The following is a 22,523-nucleotide window of genomic DNA, read 5'->3' on the forward strand; positions in this document are numbered from 1 at the left end:
TTTCCTAACTCATTTAAATATGGGGGAAGGGGCCGCTAGGCGGTAGTAGCACACACCTTTAATCTGAGCACTTGGGAGGCAGAGGCAGGTGAATCTCTGTGAGTCGAGGCCAGCCTGGTCTACATGAGCTAGTTCCAGGACAGGCCCCAATGGTACATAGAAACCCCGTCTCGAAAAACCAAAATAAATAAATAAATAAACAAACAAACAAATAAATAAAGTAGGAGGGCTGGAGAGATGGCTCAGAGGTTATAAGAGCACTGGCCTCTCTTTCAGAGGATCTGGGTTAAATTCCCAGCACCCATGTGGCAGCTGACAACTGTCTATAACTCCACTTCCAAGGGATCTGACACTTTTACACCAAATCACATAAAAGAAAAAAATATTTATTCACTTTGATAATGACAAAGTAAAATACAGTCACTACTGGCTTTAAAGAAAAAAATTCACATTTCATCCTTCTATCAGATCTAAATAACAATTGATGGGCTCCAGTCCTGGGCTTTGTCTAATATTTCAGATACCCCTTTTTGGTTGGTTGTTTTTGGTGCATATCTTTAATCCCAGAACTTACTAGACAGAGGCAGACAGATCTCTGTGAGTGCGAGGCCAGTCTGGTCTACACCAGCTAGTTCCAGGACAGGCTCCAAAGTTACAGCGAAACCCTGTCTTGAAAACCAAACAAACAAACAAAAAGACTATATAAAAAACTCTCGTGGGGCTGCGTGATGGTGGCGCACGCCTTTAATCCCAGCACCCGGGAGGCAGAGGCAGGAGGATCTCTGTGAGTTCGAGACCAGCCTGGTCTACAGAGCTAGTTCCAGGACAGGCTCCAAAGCCACAGTGAAACCCTATCTCAAAAAACCAAAAAAAAAAAAAAAAAAAAAAACCTCCACCCTCGTGGGGCTGGATGGAAGGAGAGTGTAGCTCAGTGGGAGAAGTAGTCTTGATGTGCCCCTGGGTCGGTTTCTGGAAAAAGGTTGGGAGAAACAAATAATCTAATATTAAAATAGGCAAAGAAAAACATGGAGAAATAATTTAGAATGCCATTTCTCCAAAGATACACAAATGGCTAATAACACAACATTACTAGTCATTGGGGAACTGAAAAGAAGAACTAGAAGGAAACACTGTTTCCTACTTACAAGGAAGCTGTAATTCAAAATGGCTGGCATTGACAAATATTAGCAAAGACAGAAATAAACACTGTGGCCCTCATACACCGCTGGTATACTGCTGGGGTTGTTTCAAACCGTATAGTCACTTAAGAATACAGTTCGACAACTCTTTGTGAAGTCAAAGATAGAATTAACATCTTGTGAGATATATATGTATATACATATGCCTAACTGAAAACATTTGTCTGCATAAGAACTCAGCCAAGAACTAGAAGATCAGCAATTAAAAGCATACTCCACTCTTCCAGAGGACCCAAGTTTGGCTCCAGAACCCATGTCAGGTGGCTTACAACATCCTCTTACAGTTCCAGGGGATACGATGCCTTTAATCGCTGTAGGCATCTGCACACATGTTTAAAATGCACCTATCCCCTACCCCTGCATACACATAATTTTAAAAAAACATTATAAACAAAAACTTAGCTGGGCTAATGACACATGCCTGTATCCTAGCATCTGAGTGGTAAATACAGAAGGATGAGGAGCTCAAGGTCATATTTAGTAAAGAACTCGAGGTCAGCCTGGCCTACATGAGACACTGATATCTCCCACGAACCAATTAATTTATACAGGGTCGTGGGGGTGTAGCTCAGTAGTAGAGCACTTGCCTGGCTTGCATATAGTTCTGGGTTTAATCCATAGCCCAGCAAAACAAAAAACAAAACCAAATAAACTAACCAACCAAACAAGCAAGCAAAACACTTACATAGAAATATATTTTTAACAGCTCTAAATATGGAAATGACCCAAACATCTAACCACTGATAAACAGACAAACTGTGACTTCTGACTACATAGCCCTGGCTGTCCTTGAACTCAAAGAAATCTGCCTTCATTTGTCTTGAGACTGCTAGAATTAAAGGCATGCACCACCATGCCTAATAAGATACTTTTTATAGAAATAGTTAAATAGCCTCAATTGCCAAGAAAAATTAAATATACATACCCAAACAATAATACATATATACATATATTCACATATATATGAATAAGAAGTTATCATTGTGAGAATATATAGATATATTCAAACAGCTCATAATGGACAATTAAAAACTGATTTATAAATAAATATATACCGTGAGGATCAAATCTGAACTAAACCAAGACTACCCCTTGTATGCCTGCACCATGATCCCAAGTACCCCAAGTTCCTGAAACAAGTCCAACTCCACCCTGGGTATGACTAAGACCATGTCTCAAGCAAAAACAATACCTATTACCACTCTCCTCAAAAATACTTGTATTTTTCTAGATAAACCATGTATAATACTTAGATTCATAATTTTAAACTTTATAATTTTAAAGATAAAATGACTAAACATGGAATAACAAAGAAAACATGGAATTAAGGAATAAGTGGCAAGACTGGTTGATCAGAATTCAAATTCCTAAAATTCAAATTATAGCTCTAATCTGGGCTTGTTGGTACATGCCCAAAATCCCATTTGAGGCGTAGGCTGGTCCACATAGTATACTCCAGGTTAGCCAAGACTGTATTTTGAAACCCAATAGAAATAAAACAAAACAACAAAAAATTAGTTGTGGCCCTCTAAGAAAAATGTCAATTAGAAAAAAAGGGCACTACAAACCAGGTGAGATGGGCCACGTCTTTAATCCCGGCACGAGGGAGGCAGAGGCAGAAGGATCTCTGAGAATTCAAGGCCAGCCTGGTCTACAGTTCCAGGATAACAGGGACTGTCACATAGAGAAACCCTGTCACAAAAAAATAAACAAACAAAGGGGCACTGGGGGTGGGCATGGTCACCCATACCTTTAATCCCAGATCTCAGAAAACAGGATGGCAGACCACTGTAATGTCCAAGGTCAGCCTGGGGGAGAGTGAGAGGAAGGGGCAGAGAGGAGTGATGAAGAAACCGAAAGGCCAAGATCAATTTAAGCTAGATGTGATAGCTTATACCTTGGATTTCAGGGATAGCTGAGACTAAATGACTGTTATTTAAAGATTTTCCATATATTTATGCCTGTGTGTAGGCATAGCACATGGAAACAGATGCCCTTGGAGGGCCCCCAAACTGAAGCAGCAAAGCTTCTTAAACCACCTCTTCAGCTCTGGTTGCCATTTAAAACAAACAACCCAAGCCCCCTGCCACACTACCCCCCAGGGAAGAGATGTGAATTCGCAGAAGAAACAGCATGTCTATGAATGTGTAAAGGGGCACAATCATGACTACGAATGATTTTTTGATGTGAAACATGCCTGAAATACCCCTCTACTATGTCCTGCTTACCCCTTTTTGATGGAGTTCAGAAACTGCTGACTTGCACCATCAGAGTAACTTCTAAAGTCATCATTGACTGTGAATCCGTTTTTCCACAATTTTATATTTACATCTACCTACAAGGCAGTAAAGAAAGGAATACATTGTAAGAAAGGCTGACCTTGAGCTCACTAAATAGCCTATGCTGGCCCTGAACTCCAGATCATCCTACCTGAACCCAAGTTCTGAGTTCACAGGCCTGTACCATCACACCTAGCTCATGAATGATATTATGTTATTATTAAAACATATACATTAGTCATTTGGAAAATTTTGTTCTCTAAGCCACACAAATCTAAATGCTAATTATTTCCTTATATGACAGACATTATAGTTATTAAAATAACACTAACTTCATGAGAAAATTCTGTAAGTTTGAAAAGCTGTCGAGTGCATGAAAGAGATTTCCCCAAATTCCTAATCCAGTTAAAAGTTGACTAAGTAAAATCTTTGCATTTGTAACAATACAGTAAGTTGTCTCCCTTACCAGGCCCACTTAATTATTCTGTGAAAATGCCTGCCAAAATAGCCAAGTCTAATGGGGTACGTATATGTGTAGGCCAGAAGTTGAGTCAGTGTTTTCTTTAATTGATATCTTATCCCAATAAAGAGGGGCTGGAGAGATGGCTCAGTGGTGAAGAGGCGGCTCTTTCAGAGGACCCAGCTTCATTCCTAGCACCCACATGGCAGCTCCAAACTATCTGTAACTCTACTACTAGGTGATCTGACACCAATGTACATAAAATAAAGTTAAGTAAATTTTTTTTAAAGATGATTAGGCAGTTAGGAGCACTTGTTATTTCAAAGGACCTGGCTTGGCTCCTGGTACCTGTTTCACTGAACATTCATAACTTTAGTCCCAGAACTGACATTCTCCATGGGCAGTCAGCACACATATGGTACATATACATACATTCAAATGAAACAAAACATAAAATAAGTAAATGTGCTACATTTCCAGGTCTTTGTTTACTTTTTAAACTATGATTTATCAAAGTTTATAATTGGTACTATTATAATAAAATTTATTTTAAAAAAATCAAACCTTATATAGGTATGCAGTTACAAAGGTATTTTTAAAATGTTTCCAGGTGGTGCATGCTTTTAATCCCAGCACTTGGAAGGCAGAGGCAGGCAGAGTTCGAGGCCAGCCTGGTCTACAGAGTGAGTTCCAGGACTGTTTCCAAAGCTACAGAGAAACCCTGTCTCGAAAAACCAAAACCAACCAACCAAACAAATAAATACATAAAATGTTTCCAAAGCTGGGCAGTGGGAGTGCATACCTTTATTTAACCTCGGCACTCGGGAGGCAGAGGCAGGTGAATCTCTGTGAGTTGCAGGCCAGCCTGGTCTACACACCGAGTCCCAGGATAGCCAAAACTACACAAAGAAACCCTGTGTTGAAAAAACAAAACAAAACAAAAAAATCCCATAAGTTTCCTAGATGGCTTAGTCAGTTCTACCATGTGTGTTTCAGATTGTTGGGCCTGGCAGCAGGTGTACTTACTCAGTGAGTTATCACTTACAACTCCCCATTTTATTTTTTGAGACAGGATTTCTTACTGAACCTGGAGTTCACCAATTCAATTCTACTGGTTAGCCACAAAGTTTTATCTGTGTCTCTGCCTCTCCAGCCCTGCGAATGAGTCTTTTAGCTTGTTATATGACAGCTGGGAGTCCCAATCCAGGTCCTCATGCTTCTAAGAGCTCTGGCTTCCTTCCACCCTGAATACTCCAGCCTTGAACTAACTATGGCCAAGGACAACTCCTACCTTTGGACTTTCAGTTACTCTGACTCCCCACCTCCCAAGTGTGGGGACTAAGAAGTTTATGAAGTGCTGGGTAGGATGCTGTTATGTAAGCATTCTACCAGCTGAGCTACAGCCTCAGTCCCATCACAGACATTCCTAACTGGAAGCAGTATGTATTTAGTTTGTAAATTCAAGAAAGCAATACAATAATTTATATCTCAGTTTATTTTGACTGCTTGATTACTGCTCGGATGCCAACAACTTTACCTATCGCTGCTTTTCTGGCACTTGTGCAAATACAACATGATGAAAATGGTAAATAATAGCTTTACTATTACAAAAATAGTTTTAATTTTATGGATCCTCCTTGAGGCCAATAAGTAACAGACATTTACCTGTTTCTTCTGTTCAGTGGGGGACAAGCACTTGGCACCAATCTTCTCTGCTTCTTCAAAAAGGCTGTCAACAAAATATTCACAGTCCCTTTGTTGATTACCATTGAGGGGTTGATTGTTAGGAGGTCCTGTTTCACAAACCCTAAAAATAAAAACAAAAATCAAGTGCTGTAAGCTGTAAGTTCATGAAGACGTAATCCTGGAGAAGTGATTAAACACGTTTTAGTCTAGACCACGTTTTCTATAGACACTTGGGGAAGGCTATCTTTTTGCTGTGTAGGGTATCTTTTGTATTTTAGGCTGTCTAGTGGCCCTTGACATTTATCCACAGTATCGATAACAGGAACAGTATGAAGGTACAAATGATAACAAAGCAGAGTTACAAACATATACAAAAATGTCGTAAGAAATCTATTACTTTGGAACTTAAAAATCAATTTAAAAGCCCGAAACTAGATGCTCATATTACATTATGTGCGTGAGTATGTGTATAGGAGTGCATGTGTAGAAGCGCTGCAGAGGTCAGAGAACAACTTGTGGGAATTATGGGAATGACCTTACTATTTCCACCACGTGGTCCCAGGGATCAAACTCAGGCTATCAAGCTTTGCAACAAGGGAGCTAAGATAATATTCATGTTCCACCATCCTGATTTATATGGTGCTGGAGACTGAACTCAGGGCCTAATGCATACCAGGCAAGAACCCTACCAACTAAGCATATGCCCAGTCAAAAGTACATTCATTATTTTGAAGGGTTCAAGAAAACCCTTATATCACCCCTTTCTACCCCCACACAGAGTCTCATTATTGTCAAAGCTGGTCTCAAAGTACTAGGCTTAAGTAGTATGTATGTATGTATGTATTTATTTATTCATGTATCCATCTATTATTCCATCCATCCATCCATCCATCCATCCATCCATCCATCCATCCATCCATCCATGCCTGTTTTTTCGTGATAAAGTTTCCCAGTAGCTATGGAGACAGTCCTGGAACTTGCTCTATAGTGCAGGCTGCCTCAAACTCAGAGATCCATCTGCCTCTGCCTCCTGAGTGCTGGAATTAAAGGCGTGCGCCACCACCGCCTGGCTTTAAGTAGTTTTTACTCAGCTTCCCAAGATGTTGGGACTATAGGCTTGTGAACTGTGCTCAGCTTCAAATGACTTCAAAAGGGTTACTATGTACTTTTTGGTGCAGAAATTAAAAGTGATAGTACATCAGGAAGAAACTAACAAGTATTTATTTATATTTGCACACTCACAATGATATTCTCCACTAATGAACATTTTAATAGCCCACTTCCTTTTCTATTTGTTTTTTCATTTTGAGTCATGTAGCCCAGGCTAGCCCCAAACTCAATATAACTGATGCTGATCTTGAATTTCTTATTGTCCTTTTCTACCTCCTGAATACTGGAATGCCAAGCATGTGCTATCCTGCTTGGCTTTCTGTTGCTATTTATTTTGGATTTATATTTCATCATTTAAAAATATTACCTAAGATTTTACTTGTCAGGAATGGATTCTGAGCTTTTGGAAGTTAAGCACAGAATTTTTGAGAAAAGATGAGATATCAACATTTGGTAACTCTCACTAACAGGAACTGTTACACTTACTAATCCTGCTGCTAATCTCCCTCAAGTCTATGCTTCTAACCACGATACTCTACATTACATGTGCCAACTCACTCAATCTTCACAGTGATCCTAGGAAGTTTATTTTACCTTAATAGATGAAAATAAAGGTTAAGTAAAATTAGTTTAAGCAAAGCTTATGCTCTGAACACCATATCAGACAATCTCTCAAAACAGTCATCATTATATTGTTATTAAATGTTAGTACTCAAGTTGAATTTGGCTCACTCAAAAGGACCTGAGTTTGTCCCCATCACCCAGGTGTGCAGGATGTAGTGGTGAATTCTAGAACTCAAAGGAGAGCCAAGCAGATTTCTGTGAGTTACAGGGCAGTCTGGTCTACAAAATTGTTCCAGGCCAACCAGGGCTGTCCTGGAACTTGCTCTGTAGGCCAGGCTGTCCTCGAATTCACAGAGATCTATCTGGCAGCCTCTGCCTCCCAAATGCTAGGATTAAAGGCGTGCGCCCCCACCACCGCCCAGCAAGGCAAATACTTTTTTACTTTCCCAGGTAATTCTTTCTCCTGTACACACAGCTAAAACATTCATATTATCAATATTAATTGTATCTTCCCCAAACAATATGATACCTTTGAAATGTTGTGGGATATTTGATCACTGCTTTACTTGCCTTAAGGCACCTTCTAATTGGTTTAGTAAAGAGCTGAATAGCCTAGAGCTAGGCAGGAGAGGTGGGACTTCTGGGCAGAGATAGGCAACCTGAGAAAAATTGGAGCGGTGGGGAACTCACCAGGAGACTCAGAGGAAGCCGGACATATGGTATGGAGGAGAGGTAATGAGCCACGTGGCAGAATGTAGATTAATATAAATGGTTTAATTTGGGAACAAGCCCAAGATAAGGTCAAGCTTTCATAATTAATACTAAGCATTCATGTCATTATTCAGGGGCTAGTGATTCAAAGAAAGTCTGACCACACAGAAAAAGTTATATTGTAAAATGCTATCTAATAATACTAATGATTTTTTGCTTTAATCAACATAGCTGTGTAGCAGTATAACATACTTTCTAAAAGTCCAGGCCTCATGGTTCATGTTTAGATACCTTTACTTAGTTGCAGTAAGGAAAACTAAGTTTCCATATGAAACTTAAGTTTCTATGATTTGGTTTTCTTGTCTCTAAGATGCAGATACTAGGCTTGGGATGTAGCTCAGCTGGTAGAGTACTTGCGTAGCATCCACAAAGCCCTGGGTTCAATCCTCAGTACTACACAAACCTGGCATGGTGATGCATGTCTATAATCCCAGTACTTTGGTGGTAAAGACAAGATCAGAAGTTCAAGGTGATCCTTTGGATACATAGTGTGTTCAAGGATAGCCAGGGCTACTATGAGACTGTGACAAAAAAGAAGTAAAGATACAGATGCCACCAAAAATAGTCCTGAAGACAAAATTAAAAACTCAATATAGCTGGGAGTGGCATGGTGGCATATGCCTTTAGCCCAGAGAATCTCTGAATTTCAGGCCAGCCTGGTCTACAGAGTGATTTCCAAGACAGCCAGGGCTACACAGAAAAATCCTGTCTCAAAAACCAAAAAATAGTTTTACGAAAAACTCAGTAAATCTAAAACAAAACAAAAACTCAATGACTGGCATTGTAAATAGATGAGATTAGGCCAAAGAAAAAAAATACAGGATTGAAGACAAAGCTAAAGAATTATACTTAGACCAGGAGTGGTGGCCCAAGCCTTTAATCCCAATAGAGGCAGACACATCTCTGTGAGTTCAAAGCCAGCAAGGTCTACAGAGTGAGTTTTCAAGGACAGCCAGAGCTATATAGAGAGACCTTGTCTCAATAAATCAAGGCTAACACACACGAAAAAAAGAAAAAAAGGAAAAATAAAAAAAAGAAAAGAAAGATAGAAAAGAAAGAAATATACTTAGGGTTCAGTAAATTGGCTTAGGCAGTAAAAGTACTTACTTTGTTCAGAACCCACATAATCGTGGAAGGAGAGAACTGGCTCCACAGAGTTGTCCTCTGATTTCCACACACACATATGGAATGTAGTTGAACACAAATAATATATCCAGATAGCAGTTTATTAAAAAAAAAACTTTATTCTATGAACAACAGTGAAGGTGTCAGATTGCCCAGGAACTGGATTTACATACACTTATGAGCTGCCATGTGGATGCTGGGAATCAAACCTGGGTCCTCTGGAAGAGCAGTCAGTGCTCATAACTGCTGAGCCATCTCTCCAGCCCCAGATAGCAATTTTTAAAAATATCAGCATAGCCTGGGCTGGTGGTATAAGCCTGTATGTATCTCTAGCAACTTAGCAGACTGGAGGAGTTTTTTTAAATTTAATAAATGTGTGGGTGACAGAGTGAGTTTAAGGCTAACCTGAACAATTTAGTGATGCCCTGTTGTAGTTGGAGGTGCGGGCCACTTCCTGCCACCCGGCTCCCGCACCGGCTAGCTTTACCCGAAATAATTACACACAAACTGTATTCATATAAACACTGCTTGGCCCATTAGCTTCAGCCTCTTATTGGCTAACTCTCACATCTTGATTAACCCATTTCTAATAATCTGTGTAGCACCACGAGATGGTAGCTTACCAGGAAGATCTTAACCTGCATCCATCTTGGAGAGGAGAGCTATGGCGACTGACCTCACTGCCTTCTTCCCAGCATTCTGTTCTGTTTGCTTCGTCTAACTTTCTGTCCTATTAAAGGGCCAAGGCAGTTTCTTTATTTAACCAATGAAATCAACACAAAACAGAAGACTCTCCCATATCACCCTGTCTCAAAAAGAGGGGGCTTGCTTTGCATATGTGAGGCGCTAGGTTCAATCCCTCCAATGAAAGAAGGGATATTAAAGAGAAAAGGTAATCATGGTAATGAGAGGAAGAGCTCTCATGTTAAAGGAACAAACGTTTACTACAACCTATTCAATGTGGCTATGGGTAAAAACCACAACAAACCACCCTGAAATATATTATCACCACCAATTTGCATAAGTGATCATATATAATTAAAAGCTGCTTTACTGTTTCTGCCAGTAACATGGAAAAAAAATAAAACAAATAACAAAGGCATTAAACTCATTGCTTGGATTAACTTACCATTCTTCTTTTATACTGTCAAGGTTATCTACTTCTTTCATTCTCTTTCTGCTACTGCAAAAGTAAAAAGAAGCAAAAGTTAACATTCTCAACAGTATCAAAAATGTATTCCTGCCAGGCGGTGGTGGCGCACGCCTTTAATCCCAGCACTCGGGAGGCAGAGGCAGGCGGATCTTTGTGAGTTCGAGACCAGCCTGGTCTACAAGAGCTAGTTCCAGGACAGGCTCCAAAACCACAGAGAAACCCTGTCTCGAAAAAAAAAAAAAAGAATTCCTATTTATCACTATTTTTTAACATGTTAAGTTATCATGTAACCATAAAGTAGTTCTAAATGGGTTTGAACAACTGACCAAATTCAACATGGTCACTTTCATCTAAAACAAAACAAAGAAATACAGGTGGTGGCACATGCCTGTAATCCCAGCACCTGGCAAGCAGAGACAGGATGAGGTCAAGGTCATCTTCAGCTTTGTTGCTAAAGATGAGCTTGGGCCCCGAGAAAGACCGTGTTCTTTTTTTTTTTTTCTAAAGAAAAATAAAGAGAGAGAGAGAGAGAGACTTTAACCTCACCACTGGGGAGGCAGAAGCAGGCCAATCTCTATGACTTCTAGGTCAGCTGGGGCCATGTAGTGAGAGTGAGACTGGTCTCAAAACAAAACAAATCAAAAAGATGAGGGGCTGAAGAGAACTTCTTATTCCTGTAGAGGACTGAGGTTAGAGTCCCAGCACTCAAAGGGCAGCTCACAACCACTGCTAACTCCAGTTAGATTTACACCTGTACTGGGTGGCTGTGTGAGTCATCAGAGGAAGGAGCCTCAGCTGAGGAAATGCCTCCTTGAGATCCAGCTGTAAGGCATTTTTTCATTTAGTGATCAATGGAGGGGAGGCCCAGACTGCTGTATAAGAACATGGGCCGAGCAAGCCATGGGAAGCAAGCCAGTAAACAGCATGCCTCCCTGGCCTCTGCATCGCTCCTGCCTCCCTTCGGTGATGAACAGCAATGCTGAAGGCTATATCTAATAAACGCTTTCCTCCCCAACTTGCTCTTTGTCATGGTGTTTCATGATAGCAATAGAAACCTTAACTAAGACACACACCATCCTGACTTCTGGGGCACCTGGCACACACATGGTATATAGATATTCTTGTAAACAACACACCCATTCACATTTAAAAAAAAATAAGAAAAGAAAAAAGATCCCATAAAACACCAACAGTAATATTTTAAATGGAAATTTTTTTTTGGCTTTGAGTCCCCCTTGCTTTGTATAGGGTCTTTTTCTCTGTATCTGCTGCATGTGCTTCCTCATCCCCCAATAAACACCTTTCTTCAACTGCTAAAATTAATATTTTAAAAGGTTATTTTTTTTAGGTGTGTGCATATGTGTTCATGTAGTACACACATACGAGGGTGGCATGCAAGGCCAGAGGCCAATGTCAGGCTTCTTCCTGGATGTTTTCCCACCATATTTGTGTGTGTGTTAGGAATGTGGATATGCATGTGGAGGAGAAGGCAATTTCAGGTGCTTCCTCCTCAGATACCACCCCCTTTATTTTTCCAAGGAGAGTGCCTCCCTGGAACCCTGGGCTCACTGACTCAGCTAGATTTTCAGGACAGGGAACTCTGCATCCTCAGTGTTGAGATTATAGGCATCCACCACTATTACATGGATGCTGGTGACCCAAATTCAGGTCCTCTTGCTTGCCCAAGGAATGCACTTTATTGACTGAGCCATTCTGCAGCTTCCAAAGGCTTTTCACTGGTTTGTTTGCTTTTCTGAGGCAAGGTGTCACTATGTAGCCCTGAATGGCTTAGAATGCTAGTTCCAAAGACCCTCATCCCCATTCCTGTCCTCGTTCAAACCAGTTTCTACACTGCTATCAGAAGAAGGGCGGAGTCAGGAGTCACCAGACAGATGCAGAAGCAGGATATGTACAAAATGAGGTAACACACAATGAGTAACATGGTAGTGTGTTAATTTAGGTTGTAAAAACTAGTTAGTAACAAGCCCAAGATATTGGCTGAACATTTATAATTAATATATGCCTGAGTGTGTTTGTTTGTGAGTCACCACGGACACAGAAAAACTCCACCTACGAATGGCTTTCCTACGTGGGGCCGAATTACTAAAACCCAATAAAGCTTTAAAAGGGATTCTAATCTGGGCAGTGGTAGCACAAGCCTTTAATCCCAGCACGCAAGAGGTAAAGCGAGGGGGGGGGGAGGGGAATCTCTGTGAGTTCAAGGCCAGCCTGGTCTACAAGAGCTAGTTCCAGGACAGGGACCACAGCTACAGAGAAAACTTGTTTGGAAAAACCAAAACCAAAACAAAAAAAGCAAAACAAAACAAACAAACACAACAAAAAAAGGGATTCTAAACAAACAAAAAACGGAATCAAACACACCTTCTTGCCTTTTCTCTGGTAGACTCTGTTTGCTAGAAGCAAACAGAGGTGCGGCTCCTTTAAGAGATGGCTCCCTGGCTCACTTCTAGGGTACAAAAATGGGCAGAGTCTTTCAAGAAGCACTGGTACCATAACACTTAAATGGGGTTTATGAGAAGTGGGCGGCACACTATTTGGTGGCACTCAGGACCCCCAAACTCCCCAGAGTTGGGATGGTAAACATAGCTTGCTCTCAACAGTATCTCCACCAGGAAGCTAGGCTCTCAGGGAACCAAGTGGGGCAGAGCCAGCTGCCAAAACTGACACTTTGGTCCTAGTCACTCTGCTTCACCGTTTAAAGGCTCCTGTGGTTACAAAAAGATTACAGATACGCAATAAAGAGAGATCCAGGCGGGAAAAAAAACTTACAAATGGGTTATAATGTGTTTAAAAAATATACATAGGCTGGGGAGGGAAAAGAGACAGTAAAGGCAGTCATAAAATAGACTATATATAGTTTTAAAATAATAAAGTACTTTAAAATATTGTATACATAATAAATAAATAAAATAAATAAATATTAAATGTTTTTGGTTGATAGATTATAAAAGGCACTAGATTAAACCAACCTATATATTTTAAAAATATCTTGACTTCAAAATTTGAGTCAAAAGATCTGCCATTTTAGGTAAGAGGTTATCCTTTTATTTCCACAGAAAATCAGAGGTTGTGGATTCATTCAACGTTAAACAAATTCATATTTAGGTCATATATTATACCCCAAAGAAATTAAGCCTCAAAAATTAGAAATTAGGAAGGATGGTTTAAAGACTCTAAATGACTTTCAAAAATTGTTGGGGGACACCCAATGGTTGAGACCTTATTTAAGATATTCTATGGGAGACCAAGCCTCTAAGTGAAACTCTTAAATGGGACAGTGATCCAAATTCCAATAGACAGCTTTCAGAAGCTGCCAGACAGGTGCTCTCCCAGATAGAGCATGCTACACAGCAGGTACATTATATAAATTAGGACAAACCTTGGCAAGCATGTATATTACCTACTAAACTTACTCCTACAGCAGTTTTATGACAAAACAGGCCACTCTTATGAATTCACCTTCCCATATCGCCAGCTAAGGTATCAAACCCTTATTTTGAAGCAGTAGTTTCAGAAGAGCAGGATAGAATCTAGGAGTATTTTGGCAAGAAACCATCTATGATCCATGTTTCTTATACTAACCAACAAATTGTTATTCCAAAATCATGATTCTTGGGCAATTGCATTTGCTCAGTTTCAAGGCCAGACTAATCTTTTTTCAGCGAACCCATTGTTGCAGTTTACATAAATGCATTCCTTCATTTTCCCTAAAATGGTAGCAAAAGATCCTTTAAAGGATGTTTTGTTAATTTTAACTGATGGCTCTTTTAATGGCAGGACTGTTTATGTGGTTAATGGTAAAGGACATGGGTGCAGAAAGAACCAGCCTCAACTCAGGTAGTTGAGCTGAGAGCTGTGACTATAGTATTTCAACATTTTGCAAATGAAGCTTTCAATCTATATACTGACCGCTGATATATTTTTAATCCTCTTCAGGTTCTAGAGACTGTCCCTTATATCAGGACTAGCAGTAAGCAAGTTAAGCTTATTCCAACAGATTCAAGAGGCCATACAACAAAGAAAGTTACCATGTTTTGTGGGACATATCAGAGCACATTCAAATCTTCCTGGGCCATTAGCTGAAGGTAATGCTTTAGCTGATAAACTTGAACTGGCTCAGCAGTCACATGCTTTGCACCATCAAAATAGTCTAAGTTTACAAAAACAATTTAAATTAACAAAAGAAGCTGCTTACCAAATTGTTAAGCAATGTGAGATGTGCCCACAATATTTACCTGTACCTCATTTGGGGGTAAATTCCCGAGGACTTCTTCATAATCATGTATGGCAAATGGATGTTACTCATGTCTCAGAGTTTGGAAAACTGAGGTATGTCCATGACAGTTGATACATATTCAGGATTCTTGATGGCCACTGCAAAAGCTGGGGAAGCCGCCAAGCATGTAATAACTCATTGCTTAAAATGCTTCTCATGTGTAGGAACCCCCAAAACAATAAAGACAGATAATGGATCTGGATATGTTAATAAAGCATTTCAGCAATTCTGTGCTCAGTGGAATATTGAACGTAAGACTGGTATTCCTCAAGGGCAAGGAATTGTGTGGAGTGTAGTCACAGCTCCTTGAAAACACAACTTCAAAAGATAAAAACAGGAGAATTATATCTTCAGTTGACACAAAATGCCTTAAAGCATATGCTGTTCACACTAAACTTCTTAAATATGGATGTCAAAGAGCGATCAGTGGCAGACAGATTATGGCATAATGACACAAAAGCAACCTTTGCTAAAGCAAGGTGGAAAGACCCTTGCACTGAAAGATGGAAAGGATTCAACCCTGTATTAATTTGGGTTAAGGATATGTCTGTGTTTTTTCACAGGATGAGGATCAAGCAAGATGGCTTCCAGAATGCCCGCGATGTGTCCAGCAGAACACCGGACCTGATGACATCGTAGCTGCTAACACCTCCATGAAGGATTCACAATGAAAGTCTGTGGTCCTGCTTTCCTGATCCCAGGGAAAGGAAGGCCTGATGCGTGGGACCTGCTGCCACCATTCTACACAGCAGACACCATTCTACATTGTAGGATGCTGTGCTGCTTCTAGACACTCAGGATCCACACAGCTACTGAGACCCCGCTGCAACAGCCATGATAATTATTGCTGTTCCTTTTGGAGACAAGGTGGCTGGACTACAGTTCCCAGCATCCCACCGACACTCCCAGACGCACCTGGATTCCCCTTTAAAAACAGGGGGACGCCATAACTTGCCCCCTTTTTCCCTCTTTCCCTTTCGTCTTTTCATCCCCGTCCCTCACCTGTCGTTACCCCCCTCCCCATTAAAGTTCACCCACGTGGGACTGCCGTGTGTCTCGTGTTTTCTCTCCAACCCCGCATCCAACCCGGCAGAAAGAATAACAATTATTACTTGCAACAGTCTGAATCCTGTACTTTGGAGCCGGACTAGAAACACAGAACTCAATATTGCCAATGAGGCATTCAATCTGCTTTTTTGAAATGTTAAGAGAGCCTGAGGACTGAAAACTCTCTTCAGATAAGAGAAGGGTAGCCTAAGGGTTTTTCAGCTGCTCAGAGACTGGGACAGTTGCTTAAAAGCAGCATTGTATTTGGACTCTTACCATTACAAAAATCTTCATGTCTTTTGGTTAAAATTGATTTAAAAGAATTAAGATTTGTTAAATGGTGTTATGGTATTGACCTGTTAATGTTCACTATAGGATGTTAATGGTGAGAAAATGATCAGAACTTGTTTAGGAAAAGTTTGACACTAGTAATACTCACTATAAGATGTTAATGATTAGAAAATGTTTAGAACTTGTCTAAGAAAAAGTTTGACACTAGCAATGAATTCTTGAATTTTATATGTTTGATAAGACAAATTTAGAGTTTGATACAGCTGAATACTCTAGACCAGTTCACAAGTAGGCATTCCCAACCCTGGTGATCCTATATTCCTTTAATAAGGAGATATATTAGCCATTGAAGTATGCATAGCACAAAGTATTATCTGCTTGTTTACCATTAACTAATGGTTAAAACTCTCTTGACAGTACTTCCTCCCTTTGCTTACAGAGAGAGGTTGGCAGTCAAGGACAGGATTTGATCCCTTTTCCTGCCGCCAGGCACCTAAGACGGGGACTTCATAAATTAAAATGCGTGTTCCAAAGATTGGGAAATAGAGAAGTGTTCAACCTAAGGCAGGCGTGATCACCTGTCCTGTTGCAGAAGCACAGGCTTTATTAAAATTAATAAAAAGAGAGAAAATGTGGAGGCCAAAGGTCAGAGTTTGGGACTTGTTTTTAGTTCAAGATCATCAAGTGTCTAACTCAAAGGTCCCACCTAGTTGTAAATCTGAGTTCTGCTCTCTCAAAGCTACTGTAAACAGGTGTGGCTAGTTGCCAGACCTCGTGCTCCTGAAGTTTCTAAGGAACCAACTAGGTTCTTGTTCCCTTTATGGAAATAACTTGGGATTCCACCTAAGGAGTGGTTTGCCTACCCAGTGTTTAGTCTAGGGCAAGAGTCAAGGGCATGAAGGAATGTCCCCCATGACTTTCAATTTGTATGTTAATACAGTCCTTTTATTCTACTCCTACATTTTTAAATCAGGGGTATATTAATCTGTTGGAAATTAAACACGGATGAATTTTCAGTACTCACTGAAATTCCCTCCCTCCTATGTGCTTCTGCATTTTATTATTTTCACGTCTTCATATTCCTTACTCTATTTCTAGATTCCCAGGCCTCTACTCTGGAAAAAAAGTAATCTTGTTGAGGGAAGCTGGCCCCTGACAGGTAACAAAACATATTCCCAGCATACAGAGGGGAATCCCACATCACTATCTCTCTTATGCACAATAAAAACCTTCCCTGTAACCACCAAAGGGTCATTCCAATGGTTTTTTTTACTGTGCCTCCTTGAATATAATAATAGACATTAGCAAAGAAACTCATTGCTTGAATCAACTTACCATTCTTTCTCTATAATAATTAAAAAAAAAAAACGGTTCCAAATCCGAAGCATTACATAATAGGTGACATGGTTTTGTGGGGTCCTGGTGTAGCATGAATAATGGGGGGGAGACCACTGAAGTCGGATAACCAGAAGCAAACTTTATCATGGTGGGGTACCAGAGCTTCCAACTAGTTAGGGCCAAAAGGAGGGCAGAATCTGACACTATGGTCGTGAGAAGACAGAAGCCTCTTTTTATAGAAAAAAAAATGCAGGGCAGGGAGTCAGGAATTTTTACAATTTCGAGGTTAAGCCTTTAGTAACAGGCATTCTGTGATAGAAAACCTTTGATTACAGGGTGTTAGTTCAAAATGTTTACAGAAGTCTGGCTATCTGGACGCAGCTGTGAGTCTGTCTTAATTCTTGTTTTTTTTTTCTTTAAAAAAATTTTTTTTGAGACAGGGTTTCTGTGTAACAGTACTAGATATCCTGGAACACACAGAGATCTGCTTGCTTCTGCCTCCCAAGTGCTGAGATTAAGAGTATGCACCACTACTGCCTTGTTCTGACTTAATTCTTAGCCAACTACTTTTCCTGTAGCTGGAAAGAATATAGGGCAAAGGGTTATGAGAAGTAACTGTTAAAAGTTGACCTATTTAAAGACGCTGTCAGCCCCAATACTCCTAGAATATATGTATAAGCTATACGAATAGGCAGACAATTTTTCATATTCCTGGGCTTTTCAGTTTGCCTGGCCCTGATCTACTTCACCACCCAGTCCGTGTTTGCTCTCCATACTTCAAATGCCATGAGCTTTACCTTCCTTTTTTTCTTTTGGTTTTATGAAACAGGGTTTCCCCATAGCTTTGGAGCCTGTCCTAGAACTAGCTCTTGTAGAGCAGGATGACCTCAAACTCACAGAGATCTGCCTGACTCTGCCTCCCGAGTGCTGGGATGTAACGCACATTTGGTGTATGCACTACAGTAAGGCTCTAGAGCCGAGCAAGGGGTTGGAGATTGAAACACACACACAGACACACAGACAGAGACACAGATCATCCTTGAAACAAGAATGCCAAGAATGCCCCCTTTATTGTGTTCTTATATATGGTCTCCTTGACTAATGGCCATGCTCCAGTTCTCAGCTGCAAGCCCACCAGAAACCACTTGTTGTGCTTTCCTGTCCCTTTAAGGGACAAGCCACGCCCACTCCCATTACCTCTGACCTGCCCACCGCGATCTTGGGCCCTTTTCTGCTTCGTTGACATGCGTGCTTTTTATTATAAGGAAGACTTGGGAATGTCAAGGTTTTCGTCCCTTTAAGAGACAAGCCACACCCATTCCCCTCCCCATCCGCTGAGGCAGGCTGATCTTCAGCTTCGGGCCTGAGCTCGCTCTTTTCCATCTTCCTCTAGGAGAGGCAGCTTCGCTTCTGCCTCTCTCCCCACTTCTCTGCTTCCCCCGTTCTCTGTCTCTTTCTCCTCTTCTCTCTCTCTCTCTCCCTCTCTCTCTATCCCCCCCTTCACCCTTCCTCCTTCCATAACTCCCTGAATAAACATTCAACCTCACCCTGCATGTCGTGTCTATCCATGTTTCTGTCTCCTGCCCGCCCACCATGTGTCTCCCTGCCTGGAACCAGCCATTGCTCAGGGACCAGCAGCCGTCTCTGCCTGAGGCCCACTGCCTGCTGCCACATGGCCCGCCACCACCATTTGGGACCTACAGCATTTCTGCTGCCTACTGCCGTGGGGATCTTGAAGCATTTTTAAAAAAAGAATAACACCATTCCCCTGCCACCAGGAACTCGTGCTCAGAGCAGCTACAGGAAAACAAGTTGTTTACCCGCAGACAAGAGGCCACAGGAAATTCAGGGTCTGATGGTCTGCAGGCCCCAACACTGGGATTAAAGGCGTGCACCACCACTGTCTGGCGAGCTTTACATTTCTGAATCGCCCCCCTCCTCCTTTCTGTAGCATCTATTTCCTTTGCGGGAACCTTCTTTTAGAAGTCAACCTCCACATAATCTCTGCCTTCTAAGTACTGGTATTAAAAATCTGTCCCCCACAAAGCCCAGTTGTACATAATTTTAAAAACTGGGTTGGTGGTGGTCCATGCCTTTAATATCAATGCAGGTGGATCTCTGATCTACAGATCTAATTCTAGGACAGCCATGGCCACACAAAGAAACCCTGTCTTGAAAAAATAAAAACAAAAACGAACATAAATAATAACTAAGCTATTAATTAATTCTCTCGAGCAGTACTGGGGAGTGCTGTACTCTAACAGTCATTCCCACTTCTAGTAAAGCACGGTGAGAATCGAGTGGGAAAGGTCATTCACTAGACTCTTCCCTGAAATCACAAGGGCGCCCACTCCATTTCCAAGCCAGTTAAATATAATGCTGCCCAAGCTATACTTGGTGGTTTCTGAGGTACTAGAATATATAGAGGGTGGAAGGGTAAATGAACAGAGAGATGATGGGGCGTGTTCATTTGAACCCTTCCGTCTCTCTCTCCAAACCCCACAGGCTCAGAGTCTCCAAACAAAGGAAAGACAGCAAAACACCCAGTTCCACATTCTTGGTGGAACTGCAGCTTCCTCCCCTGAAGTTCCCAGAGACTCAACTCCCTGCCTAAAGCATTCAGCTTTTGACCAAACTTGGGCACAAGCCCAACTACTGGCAGACATGTCATTACTCAATGCCTACAACCTATAAAGTCCCTCTGCTTTTGCCCTTGATCTCTGGGACTGGAGGTCCTGCCCCAGAGATGCTTTGCTCAAATAAACCTGCTGCACTTTTTCAATTTGTCTTGGTTTGGCTTACTGTGTAGGCAGAGAATCCTGTTACGCATAGGAGTATTCCACCCATGCAGCTGTGAGGAAGTCGGTGAAGCTGCTTTGGCGTCACCCATACTCCCGTAAGTAACCTGTCACCTATGCTCTGGAACTAAGCCCAATAAATTCATTAGCGTGCCTAGTGAAGCTGAACTTTGATGGAATCCAACTTTGGCCTGTCAATGGTACCCTAGCTGAGGTGAGTGGACATTTGTGTTTTTCCTCCCCAATAAAAGTCACTTAATTTAAAGAAAGTGCGCGTGCAGGACTGGGATGTAACTCAGTGGCAGAAGACTTATTCAAGCTTATGAAAAAACTTGGGTTTGCTGGGTGGTTGTGGTACACACTTTTAATTACAGCACTCTGAGGCAGAGGCAGTGAATTCAAGGCCAGCCTGGTCTACAAAGTTCCAGGACAGCCAGAGCTGCTATACAGAGAAACCCTGTCTGGAAAATACCAAAAAGCCATCTGGGTTTGAGCCCTAAAAAGTGGGGAACAAAGGTAAAGCTCAAGGGGGCTGGAGAGCTAGCTCATTGACTGAGACCAATGGCTGCTCTACCAGAGTAACTAGGTTCAATTCATGACACCCACATGGTGGCTCGCAACCATATGGAACTCTAATTCTACAGGGATCTCACACCTTCTCTGGCCTCCACAGGTACCAGGCACAAAAATGGTTCTCAGACATGCACGTAGACAAAACATTTGTGCACATGAAGCAAATAACATTTTTCTTGAGAGTAAGAAGGTTCAAGTAGTAGCTGCTGTCTACAGTATTCTTCCGCCTAGCCTAGCACCATTCCTTCCAACCTGAACAAAAAGCTACCTTCTGTGTCATCAACCAGCACCCCCCCCCCCAGTAACATCAACACAACTCAGCAGAATCGCACCTGAATACCAGCACTGAGGAAGCTGAAGAAGGAAAATGTGAGCCTTTGAGGCCACAATGGAATACTCTGACAGTTCAAGGCTACACACATCCTGTCCCTAAAGAAAAAGGATGGGGGGGGGGGAGACACTCCCACAAATGAAAACAGGGTTTATAGGTTGATGTAGACCTTTAATACCAGTACTTGGGGGGCAGAAGCAGGCACATATATCCAGGGGCCAGCCTGGTTCACATATCAAGCTCCAGGCCAGTCAAGACCCTGTCACAAAAACTTAAAAACCTGTGCTGCATGTCTATAATCCAGGCACGTGGGAGTCTGAGAATCCCAAATTCAAATCAGGTCTGGGATAAAGGAGGCCCTGTTTTTGTTGTTCTTGTTTTGTTTTTCTTTTTCTTTTTTTTTTTTTTTTTTGAGACAGGGTTTGTGTAGCTCTTGCGGTCCTGGTACTCACTACGTAGACCAGGCTGGCCTTGAACTCAGAGATCCGCTTGCCACTACCTCCCCAGTGCTGGGATAAAGGCGAGCACCACCACCGCAGGCAGGGCTAAGGAGACCCTGTTTTAACAACAACAAAACCGGGGAAATACGGATCATCAGCTGTCTACTTTTTTTCATTTCAAATTACATACAAACGAACCAACACTGGAGGCCACTCTAGATCATCTTTGCTGATAATAAACTTTTATTACTACGAGGGAAAAAAGGAGGGGGCGGGTAGACGCAAGAGATTTAAAAAATAAAATCAATTAGGAAAACAGCGAACATCAGATTTCCAAACTATGCAAGTGAGCTGGGGAAGGCTGGTGAAGTCAGTTACGAAATGTCCACAGAACAAGTCCTGTATTTTTGGAGAGCCCTCTTGGTAGCGTTCGCCTTAGGAAATGGTGACGTCTAGACAGCACCTAACTCGAAGTTTCTGGGCGTCTTCAGAGAGAGAGAGAGAAGCGAGGTGTGTGTGCTTCCATCGAGTTCGCGAGCCCCGCCGGTCGGCACTCACCTGGGCCGGGGTGGAGCCGGGATGGAGGCCTCTGACCGCCGGCGTCCTTCCCCGGCCGCAGTCCCGGCAGGCAAACCCCGGGCTGCCGACTCACTGCGGCCCGGAGCGCCTCCCGGGAAACGCTCGCCCACCCGCCTGCGGCGCGGGGCCCGGAGACTCACCTCAGGGCGCGGCCCCGTCCTCGGTCCCCTGGGGTCCGCAACCGCCGCTGCCCGGCCGGAGCCCCTCCGTCCAAGAGCGTCCGGAGACCCTCGCAGGGACCACCGCGCCGCGGAAACGCCGCCCGCCTCCCTCGGTCCGCCGGACGCGCCCGAGGACGGCTCCGCGCGACTCCGAGGCGCGCGCCCAGTTGACGGGAGCGCGCAGGGGGCGGGGCTTCCCGCGACCGGTCTCCTCCGGCCTCGTTTGGCGCGCATTAATGGCGGCAGTCTCTTCCCGGCCGTCCGCTCCGCTGCTTGTTGCCTCCTTAGGAGGCGCGGAAAAGGCCAGGAGCTAGGTGGGCG

The 22,523-nt window shown here is 42.3% G+C and overlaps 1 protein-coding gene across 1 annotated transcript in view; it reads right to left on the bottom strand.

The window, feature by feature from the left end:
- Ubxn2a (UBX domain protein 2A) overlaps nt 1–22,361 on the bottom strand; it is a 32,364-nt gene extending 10,003 nt beyond the window's left edge. Inside the window, exons 1-4 of the mRNA XM_075983966.1 lie at nt 22,182–22,361; nt 10,324–10,377; nt 5,604–5,745; nt 3,428–3,534 (exon numbers count right to left, since the gene is read on the bottom strand). Coding sequence (XP_075840081.1) covers nt 3,428–3,534; nt 5,604–5,745; nt 10,324–10,364 — 290 coding nt within the window. The 5' untranslated portion in view covers nt 10,365–10,377; nt 22,182–22,361. The remainder of the gene's footprint in view (nt 1–3,427; nt 3,535–5,603; nt 5,746–10,323; nt 10,378–22,181) is intronic.
- Between the last annotated feature and the right edge of the window lie 162 nt (nt 22,362–22,523).

Source organism: Microtus pennsylvanicus, chromosome 8 (assembly GCF_037038515.1).
Source record: "Microtus pennsylvanicus isolate mMicPen1 chromosome 8, mMicPen1.hap1, whole genome shotgun sequence".
Taxonomy (NCBI): domain Eukaryota; kingdom Metazoa; phylum Chordata; class Mammalia; order Rodentia; family Cricetidae; genus Microtus; species Microtus pennsylvanicus.